The 10,986-nt window shown below is 47.0% G+C and overlaps 1 protein-coding gene across 2 annotated transcripts in view; it reads right to left on the bottom strand.

Annotated features, from left to right (window-relative positions):
* Positions 1 to 10,356, bottom strand: part of TAF3 (TATA-box binding protein associated factor 3) — a 132,358-nt gene extending 122,002 nt beyond the window's left edge. Inside the window, exons 1-2 of one of the 2 annotated variants that reach the window (XM_053406818.1) lie at positions 10,021 to 10,356; positions 3,823 to 4,065 (exon numbers count right to left, since the gene is read on the bottom strand). In XM_053406818.1, coding sequence (XP_053262793.1) covers positions 3,823 to 4,065; positions 10,021 to 10,186 — 409 coding nt within the window. In that variant the 5' untranslated portion in view covers positions 10,187 to 10,356. The remainder of the gene's footprint in view (positions 1 to 3,822; positions 4,066 to 10,020) is intronic. The other variant, XM_053406817.1, reaches the window with a different exon arrangement.
* Between the last annotated feature and the right edge of the window lie 630 nt (positions 10,357 to 10,986).

Here is a 10,986-nt window from a genome sequence, read left to right on the forward strand (position 1 = left end):
AAACCGGCTACTAAAATTACGATTCAAAATGGGGAGCGAGAAGGAGAAATGGGCACTCCTCACTGTTTCCAAAGGGTGACACACAATGCAGGTATTTCTGTGTAATGGCGGCTTTGTGTCTCCCAAAAGCAAGTCACATAGGCGGGCAATAGCCACAGCCCTTTTGTCCACTTGGCCCATGTTAGGTTTTCATCCAAAAATTTGTGACACATAACAGCAGCTCAGCAAGGTCTCCTGCAGAGACCCAAGACACACAGGTTTCAAGACACACACTATTGCCTTCCATTCCACCGGGCTTCTGTCTCATCACAGGTTAGCCAACAACTGAAGAGAGGTAGTTGGGTAACAACCAGCCTTGGGGGTTTGTCCCTTTTCTTGAATTAGTCTTGAATTAGTTTTTCCAGCAAAGTGACAGAATTGGTATTTGACACAGTGGCATGTTCTTTGCTTTCATAGGGTACCTCATTCTTGCCTATGATCGAGACAGACACCCTAAAAACACAATGGGTTTTATCCAATGTTAGTCCTACTCAGAGTAGACCCAGATAAACTGAAGATATAACTGAGGCTCATTAATTTCAACAGGTCTACTCTAAATATAACTCAACTGGAGACTACTCAAGGCACTATATATGAAATACGTCCACCCACTGTATTTCCTAATGCACTGTGCTCATATCTACAAGCTTATTAAGTAATACTAAATCCACCGTTTAGTAATGGTCCTCCATTCTTGCCATGGCCTTTCATGCTAAACAAAGCAGCTATCTTTTATCTAATCAGGATTATACAAAACAGAATCTCTGTCTCAACAGAGAAAAGGGAAGATCTGTTCCTCCCTAGATATGGAGGCAATCATATCTATTTATGTCAAATGGCAAGCAAAATAAACTAATTCTATATCCAGAAGACAGCAATTTGTTTAAGCTTGAATGTGGTATTTCAGCTCACAAAGACCAGCACACGCCGCAGACAAGAGCGCTAACCCCAGTCATTTATAAGGTAGCAGAGCAACACCTGCTGGCCATGGGTTATAGTAAATATACAAAAGTCTCCACCACAGAAAAATTATCCAAGCAATAGGCACTAAAAACAAAAACTTCACTTCTCAATAGCTACACACATACAAAATATTTGAGAGAGATAATAAAGTGAGAAGAAACTATCAAGTTTCACCCATGATAAATGTATGGACAAATAAATTCTCAAGGGCCACTCACAACACTGCAGCCAACACTGGCTCAAGAATATAGCATGTGAGGCTGTATCCTATACTGGAACTCCACTGGTGCAGGCCCCTCCCATATTGTCAAAACCAGCTTTGGGGTTTGGGTTTGGGGGACACACAGTCCCATAGATTTTGTGGTGCACAGAAGGAGAGGAAATGTTAAGTCTCATTGTGCCAGCGGAGCCACATGTGCAGAACACTGACTGCAACCCACGGTCAGCCCTATTTGGCAGAAAGCGCTTCAGATTCTGAATTATGTACCTGGAAATGGGAACCTGCAAAAATTCACAGGTGTGTTATGTTGTTGGCAACACTTCTCTGTGTGTCGGTTCCATGCATCCGCAACATTCGAGCATTAAATGAATACATAGCACAGATCTATGGTGTGACCATGCTTGGAATACTATGTGCAGTTCTGGTGGCTGCATTGAAAAGTGGGTGTCGCAAGCCTGGAAAAGAGGCAGAAAGGAGTGATCACAGAGCTGGAGCAATATAAGGAAGGTTTACAATAATGAGTAGTGGCAGACAGGAGCACATTTTGCTGTTCAGGGTTTTCCAGTTAGAAGAAGAAGAAGAAGAAGAGTTTGGATTTGATATCCCGCCTTTCACTCCCTTTAAGGAGTCTCAAAGCGGCTAACATTCTCCTTTCCCTTCCTCCCCCACAACAAACACTCTGTGAGGTGAGTGGGGCTGAGAGACTTCAGAGAAGTGTGACTGGCCCAAGGTCACCCAGCAGCTGCATGTGGAGAAGCGGAGACGCGAACCCGGTTACCAAGATTACGAGACTACCGCTCTTAACCACTACACCACAAGGAGGAAAGCCCCCTTTCTGGTCATCTTGTGCCTAAATTCAAAACATGGCAGGACTCAGAGGACAGGGTGTGACAAAGATCATATGGTCCAGGCAGATTCATATGATATAGAGCTGCCACATTTTGCTTCAGATGAACTGAATGTAACTGTATGACGAATGTGTGCCTTTAGGATGCAAATTTTACACAGCCCATAGGAACTTTTATTTATTTCTACCTTGGCTTTTCTCATATCGTTAGTTCAAAGCAGGTGTCAAAAACACTAAAATATACAGTGGTACCTCGGGTTACATACGCTTCAGGTTACATATGCTTCAGGTTACACACTCCGCTAACCCATAAATAGTGCTTCAGGTTAAGAACTTTGCTTCAGGATAAGAACAGAAATCGGGCTCTGGCGGTGCGGCAACAGCAGGAGGCCCCATTAACTAAAGTGGTGCTTCAGGTTAAGAACAGTTTCTGGTTAAGAACGGACCTCCGGAACGAATTAAGTACTTCACCCAAGGTACCACTGTAATATAAATAACTGAAATTGCTAGCCAAGTGATGTCTAATACTATATAACTCACAAAAAATGCAACAACCAATACCATGAAATCTGCACAAGGCATAAGGTTTGGTTCCTATTTATATTTGTCATTTTAGGAATTGGCCCAATCTGTTCCGAGTTGCTCTATGGTCTGTCCAATTTGGCTCATGCTTGGGATCTGAAGCAGCTTCACTGAAAACAAATTCCACTTTAATAGGAAATCAAAGCAGACAGAAGTGGATGAAATTTGCAGGCATAGCAGCCCCTCAAAAGTGGCTTAAACCTGCCAAATTATAAAAAATATGGAGAGATTTGATTTGGGATGGGACACCTTGATTTTTGTAGAAAAAGGAAACATTTCTAACTTTTTATTTTATGTTCAAGAGAACTGTATGAAATATGCAGCCACAGTCGCCCCCCAGGTTTCACGAACCCTACACAACATTTCAAGAGGAGCAAACATACAACCCTACAATAGCACTCCTATCACTGGAACTAAAACCTTCTCAGGTACAAGGACTCTTTGCGCCACTTTATCCTCACCGACATATTACTGCTCATCTGTGTAAGTGGGTTCTGAGGCACAGTTCACTCAGTGTTCCAAACCGATCAGCTGAAGTTAGTAGCTCACAATAATTTTCACCAGCCTACCTACTTGTCATGTCTTTTGAAGCAATTCATAGCACATTAGATTCCTGAAAAGAGGTGGAGGAGATGAGAACCTACTTTTCCCACGGTACAAAACCTGGTCACTTCCCTGTTATTCTTACTCACCCATAGTGACCAGGTGAATGTCTACTCGGAAATTTGGCTCATTAATACACATCCCAATATGCTTTGCTCACATGCCAAGTTGTAATGCACCCCACGACCAATCTTAACCCTACAATGTTTTTAATTCAGGTTCTTCACAACTTTTATCTGGGAAACCAATGCTGGGACGTTAGTGAATTGCCCCAAACCTAACAGGGCTGGGCAGTGATTCTAACCCAGCTCCATTTCCTACAATGGCAGCTCTTTGAGCCATTTGTCAATGAAGCCAGTGGAACTACCATGGTAAACCTGAACAGCAAAATGTGCTGCCTGCCACTACACGTTATTGCAACGCTCAATTCTGCTGCTAGCTGTAATGTATCCTCACGATGCGAAACAGAAGGTAGCAGACTCCAGGCTTCCTGAAATGCAAGCGAGCAGGCATTACTTCTCAAAAACAAGCAGATAAAAACAAAGCAAATAAATTGTTACTTTCTCACCTTCTTGAGAAGAGACAATGGGTGGCATGTAATCAGGAATATACTCTTTCCTCTCCTCTGCATCTTTGCTTCCAGGCTGGGGGAACTGCAGGACATTATTCTTGCTGACAGGGTATAAGGGGATTTGATGTGCAAAAGTGACTGGCTCAATATTGAGTATGTAATCTTCCAGCTCATGCAGGTTGACCCCCATAAGATTGAAGGCTTCACCGACATCCTCCAAAATGGGATCTGTCCGGCCATCTGTTAAAAAAGAAAAGGAAAAAAGGAATCAAGAAAGGTTTTGAAAGCAAACATTGCAAGTGCATAAGAAATATGTTGATTTAGTAGCTTTAAAAGGAAAAGCAGCAAATCACTGTCAAGAAAAGTCCCAGCTGCCTCATTGCCTGGGTGTCCAAAAATCTGGTTCTGGCAACTAGGAATATCAACACTTTTCCACAGGGTTCTTTAGGTCCTAAACACCTGATACCGCACTACTAGCATTTGAAATATTTGTTTCTACTTCTGGTTCAGACTTTAAAAATATATGCACACAAGGCTACAGCGCCATTGGAAGAATTTATATCCATACATGATGGTGAGTCAAACTCAGGTGGCCAAGAATTACAGAAGCAAGTCAGCATGCAGGTGGCTCAACCTATGTGTAGATGCAGAAAAGTGATGTCCCGTGATAATCTGTGGGGAACAGAAGGGGACGGGAAGGGACCTGGAAGACTTCCTGTCTCTTTTAATTCCAATGCATTCCTTCATCACCATCAACACGACCTCCCCAAGGGAGCCCCTCTGGGAAACCCATCTGGTTGCAGGGATATAAAAATATGTATTTCACCATGTGGTAGAGTTTAAAGACAACGAGGTGTCCATGTGGCTGCAGGTGTCTTAGGCTCATGTAAGCTCACATGACTCCTCAGACAGTCACCTTTTTAGCAGCTGAAAGTATATACGTTATTGTGCAGCCATATAAATATGAACAGTTTACCCTTGTTAGTTCACCACCACCACCACCACAGACACTAGTTTTATTTGGACCATCTGTATGGAGTACCATCACATCCCCTGCTAGTCCCATCTCCCCAGTGCTAGGGGAAGGTCTGAAAGGAAGAGGTCTACTCTAGGCACATTACCCACCCACCCGTTTAGAGCTCTGAATGATGAGGGTACAAAAGAGCTCTGAATGATGAGGGTACAAAATCAAGGTGGGGAGCCTAGAAAAGCAGAGGAGACTCCCCTTGTCAGGCCTTCCCCTCGACATGTGGATGGTGGAGGACAGGGGCAGCAAGGGATGGGCCCCCTGTTCTGGCGCTCCATGAGAAGTTACAGAACTACTGATTTGGGCCATGTAACAGTTCAAGATCTCCACTATCCCTGGGACAGATGAACTGTCCTTAGAAGAACGTACGGATCTGCTTTTTACCTTCTTAGTGCACTTAGCCCAATACTGTCCCCTCAACCTACATCAACTGTATTGGTACTTATTTCTACAATGAGCCATTTATTTTGCGTTCGTAACTTCATACCATTTTATGTTCATGTATGCCCCCTTGTGTGTCTCTAGGGAGCACTTCTTTCCCTGTGATAACCCAAGTCCATTAAGAATCCTATTTAACCTGCTTCCTTCTTAAACATGGCATCTGCTCTAACAATCCGAATGCTACAAGTTATCCCAATGAGATGAACCTCCAGGTCCCTTCCAAGTTTATGATTCTATGATCCTCTTCATTCATTAAACATGCACTTGTTGTTTAGTTGTGTCCGACTCTTCGCGACTAAACATGCACTACTGCCTTGTTAATCTCCGGATCCACCACCAGAGGGCACCCCATCCATTCCTGACAGTAGTTGACAGCTGCAACATTTATTCCTCCTATCTCAATTACAAAAAGGCCCACAAATATTTGTGTTTGTGTTTATTGCATTTATATACCCCCCCTTTTCTCCCAAGCAGCTCAAGGTGGTTCTCCTCTCCTCCTTTTATCCTTACAACAACCCTGTGAGAGAAGACAGTGACTGGCCCAAGGCCACCCAGTGAGTTTCATGGCTGAGTAAGGATCCGAACCCTGATCTCCCAAGTCACAGTCCAACACGCTAATCATTACACCACACTGGCTGGTAATGGCAGGCAGTCAAATTGTGTACTTGCCCAAACCCTGACTGCCTCCACCAACCTCATATCCAAAGTCCAATCAACTGGGAATAACTCTCCATAGGTCCCAATGAGAGAAGAATGGTTACGGAAACTAATGGAGTATGCAGAAATGGCGAAACTTACCGAAAGAGTAAGAAATCAAGATAACAATTTTTAAAAGAAAGGAATGGAAATGGTTTATCGAGTATATACAAATAAACTGTAAACAGATCAAGACATTGGCAGGATTATTGTAAAAACCTGCAGTTTCAAGAATATATGAGAATAGACAAGTAAAAGAATAAGTTTAAGAAAATTTGGAGCATGCAGGAAAGGACAAAAATAAATGTAAAGAACCGCAAAAAGAGGAGGAAGGGAGTCGAAGTCGGAAATGTTAAAGTTATGGTTAAATAATTGTTGTGATTTATATAAATGAAAATTGTAAACAAAATTATATTTAAAAAGAGAGTAAGTCTTCATACACCCCTCCAAACTGGAGAAGAGAATAGGAACCAATCCCTGTCATACCCAGCACTGCATTTCCAGAAAGGAAAATAATGTTCCCCATGGCAATTAAATCTGTGCCCCTCTTACATGATTACCTCCTTCAAGACAAACAAGCAAGCTGGGAGAGGAAAAGGCTGCTGTGCCACCAATATTTCTACCCATCCTTCTTTCTGCCAGCTCACTTGCTGCTTTGGAGCTATCTGGTATTTAGGCTGACTTAAGTCAACCCTGTTCTAACATTAAATACATCCATTTTCTCCTTCGTCTAACAGAATCCTCATCTCTTCGCTCCCCTTCAACCATAATTCCCAAATAGGGAGCAAACAGGGAAACTAGGCCGTGAGAAGCCCCAGTCTTTGGTCCACCACTTACAGAGAATATAACCCTATCAATTACCTTTAGCACCTCTTTCTTATCCACCCCTTCTGTCAAAACTGAACTCCATACCCAAAAAGTAAAGAGCTAAAGGAGAGCCTGACCACTGTAACATCATGCATTGATAAACTCAAGATTGGGCTACATTCTATGCAGGGCTTGCTTGCAAAGCGATTCTAGAAGCTGCAGCTAGCTACAAAATATGGCAGGTGAGCCATACTGGGGTTTCTACTGCTCATGTGTTGCCAATTAGTTACCAGACTAGGTTTAAAGTTTTGGTTCCAACCTATAGAGCCTAAAACGGTTTGGGACCAAGTTACTTGAAGTTACTGCAACCACTACTACAATCAGCTGACACGGGACGCGGGTGGCGCTGTGGGTAAAACCTCAGTGCCTAGGACTTGCCAATCGTATGGTCGGCGGTTCAAATCCCCGCGGCGGGGTGAGCTCCCGTCTTTCGGTCCCAGCTCCTGCCCACCTAGCAGTTCGAAAGCACGAAGTGCAAGTAGATAAATAGGTACCGCTTTATAGCGGGAAGGTAAACGGCGTTTCTGTGTGCTGCACTGGTGCTGGCTCGCCAGAGCAGCTTCGTCACGCTGGCCACGTGACCCGGAAATGTCTGCGGACAGCGCTGGCCCCCGGCCTCTTAAGTGAGATGAGCGCACAACCCTAGAGTCGGACACGACTGGCCCGTACAGGCAGGGGTACCTTACAATCAGCTGACAAGGCCCTTCCAGTAGTGTAGCATGAACTTCTTATGCCTAGTTTGGCTCTACTGCAAGTAGATAAATAGGTACCGCTCCAGTGGGAAGGTAAACGGCGTTTCTGTGCGCTGCTCTGGTTCGCCAGAAGCGGCTTAGTCATTCTGGCCACATGACCCGGAAGCTGTACACCGGCTCCCTCGGCCAATAAAGCGAGATGAGCGCCGCAACCTCAGAGTCGTCCGCGACTGGACCTAATGGTCAGGGGTCCCTTTACGTTTTTACCCTCTTTATGGAACTACCTCCCATCTGATCTCAGGCAGGCACCAACCCTCATGACATTTCAGCACCTACTAAAAGTGTATATTTTCAGGCCTTCACCCATGTGATACCAGAAGGTTGTTAGATTTTAATTTTGCCCTGGATTATCAGCGGCATTCTTATTTTTGATCTGATTGATAATGCTGATATTACATCTAAAAATTATGTATACCGGACCGATGTGGTAGGTGGCACTGAAATTTCAAAATAAATAAATAAGAGACTGAAATGTGGAATCTTCCCTCAGCGACAAACTCGTGGAGGCTCTAATCCTACACACGTCTTCCTGGGATGAAGTCCCTCTTCTCTTTCGTCATGCTTGTGGGTGCAGCACACGTGAACTTAAGTAGGCCGCTGTTTTCCACCTCAGCTCCACTTCTGCAATACTGAGATAATCATACGGGGGTACCATAAAGGACTCTTGTAAAGAATGCCAACATAATGTTTGTGAAGTGCTTCGAGGATTACGCAGGGCTATATAAATACTACAGTGTTAAATAAATGCTAGTCCAGGAATGCATAACTACACCCCTTCTCTGTCATCTTTATAACCACCCCTTTTCTCCCTTCTGGTAGACGCCCGGTTGGCCACTGTGATAGCAGGATGCTGGACTAGATGGGCCACTGGCCTGATCCAGCCAGCTCGTTGTATGTTCTTATGTAAGACAACTCCAGCCCTTCACTCCATGAACCTGACAGACACATGTGCCGCCTCCGCCTCTGAAGACAACCACATAGTGACCCTACTCCCCCGCTACATTCAATATTAGTCAAGTGACAACAACCCACGTGGGCATCACTCTCTTACTATGACAACTTTATGGTCCTCCCCACCCACTTCTTACCATAACAACTCCATGGTACACCAGTGTCCACTACTCCAGTCACCTCGCTCTCCAAAACACCATATGCCGCCCATCGACTGCAGCCCCATGGCGACATCATGCCACCACTATAACAACCAATTTTGGGGGGGGGGTCTCCCCAGGGAAGCTCGCGTGGCACCTTTGTTGTAGATCTTTAGGTGCCAGGCAAAAACATTCGTCTTCTCCCAGGCTTTTGGCTGATGAAACAGGTCTTTAAAACTGTATGTGTGTTTGTTGTTGTTTGTCACTGTGGTATGCCTTTTGCGGTTTTTATACTGTAGACGGCTCTGTGATTCTCGGATGAAGGACGGTGTAGAAATTCAGTAAGTAAATAAATGAACAGCAAACCCCACAGCCCTCCTCTGCCTCCCATACTGCAACAACCCGCCGCCCTGCCCCCCCTATTTATTATTATTATTGAATTTATATTCCGCTCTATACCCGCAGGTTTCAGGGCAGTTTACAGAATAAAATTAGTATACAAAACCACAAAATACATAACCAAAACAACCCAATAATCCCAACACATTTTAAAAGGGCATAGCTGAAAACAGTTAAAAAACTAATAAAAAACAATTTAAAAGAAGCAGCGCCCTCCAGCCCCATGGCCACGTCGTGACACCTCCATGCCAACCCCATATCCACATCCCCCAAATATCCGCTCCAGCCCCAAAGCCACGGCATGCCAGCCCCACGCTCCCCCCTATCTACTCTAGCACACTACAACAACCCCACGCCCACCCCATACCTGCTCCAGCCCCAAAGCCACATCGCGCCAGCCCCACGCTGCCCCTACCTAACTCCAGCCCCACAGCTACACCGTGCCACTGTGCCAACCTCACGCTCCCCCCTATCTATTCTAGCACACTACAACAACCCCATGCCCCACACATATCCGCTCCAGCCCCATGGCCGCATCCTGACACCTCTATGCCCACTCCAGAACAACGTCCCCCCAATATTTGCTCCAGTCCCAAAGCCACGTCATGCCAACCCCACGCTCCCCCTACCTAACTCCAGCCCCACAGCTACACCGTGCCACTATGTTAACCCCAAGGCCCTCCTCTGCCCCTCACACACCCCCACACACTCCCCATATCCGCTCCAGCCCCACTGCCACGTCGTGACGCCTCCACGCCAACCCCACAGCCACTTCCCCCATATCCGCTGGAGCCCCAGGGCCCCCTCCCCCAGGATCACCTCACGTGCGCCCCCATTCCTTCCTCCCCCCTCCCCGTGCCAGCCCCGTCGCCATGGCGACCCCCCGCGCCCCCTTTCCCCTCCCCCCGCGGCCGTTACTCACAGAGCTCGCAGTAGCGCCGGCAGCCTCGGCCCAGAGAGTGCAGGTACCTCTGGAGGACGTCGGTGAGGAGGTCGCAGGCGGAGAGCTGCACGGCGTCCCAGCCCAGCGCCTGGCACACCTGCGCCGTCGACACGCGCAGCAGCCAGCGCGAGTAGCTCTCGCACATCCTCACGGCCCCGCAGCCATGGCCTTCCCCCTCACGCCGGAGACGCCGCCAGCCCCGCAGCAGCAGCAGCAGACGCCCCCCGGGGTCCCGCCGTTAACGCCGCCGCCACCAGCGCCCACCGCGACGACGAAGACGCCGCCGCCATCTTGGGGTCGCCCGGGCAGACCGCGCCGGCCGAGCCCAGAGCCAGCAGCGAGAGCGAGCCGCTCGATTCGCTCCGGCGTCGGCTATCCAGGAGGCCGGGGGGGGGGGTAGGAGGAGGCGTGACGTCACGCGGAGAGGGGCGTTTCCTTCTTCTGCAGCCGCGGCTCTTCTTCTTATTATTCTTCTTCCCTCACTCGAGGAAGACGGAGGGAAGGAGGCGGGCGAAGGGTTGTTGTTGTTTAGTCGTGTCCGACTCTTCGTGACCCCACGGACCAGAGCACGCCAGGCACTCCTGTCTTCCACTGCCTCCCGCAGTTTGGTCAAACTCATGCTGGTAGCTTCAAGAACACTGTCCAACCATCTCGTCTTCTGTCGTCCCCTTCTCCTTGTGCCCTCCATCTTTCCCAGCATCAGGGTCTTTTCCAGGGAGTCTTCTCTTCTCCTGAGGTGGCCAAAGTATTGGAGCCTCAGCTTCAGGATCTGTCCTTCCAGTGACCACTCAGGGCTGATTTCCTTCAGAATGGAGAGGTTCGATCTTCTTGCAGTCCATGGGACTCTCAAGAGTCTCCTCCAGCACCAGAATTCAAAAGCATAAAAAAGCATCAAAAGCATCAAAAAAAAGCACGAAAGCATTTGAGGTCTTAGATATATGGTAA

The sequence above is a fragment of the Podarcis raffonei genome, chromosome 10, assembly GCF_027172205.1.
Source record: "Podarcis raffonei isolate rPodRaf1 chromosome 10, rPodRaf1.pri, whole genome shotgun sequence".
Lineage (NCBI taxonomy): Eukaryota > Metazoa > Chordata > Lepidosauria > Squamata > Lacertidae > Podarcis > Podarcis raffonei.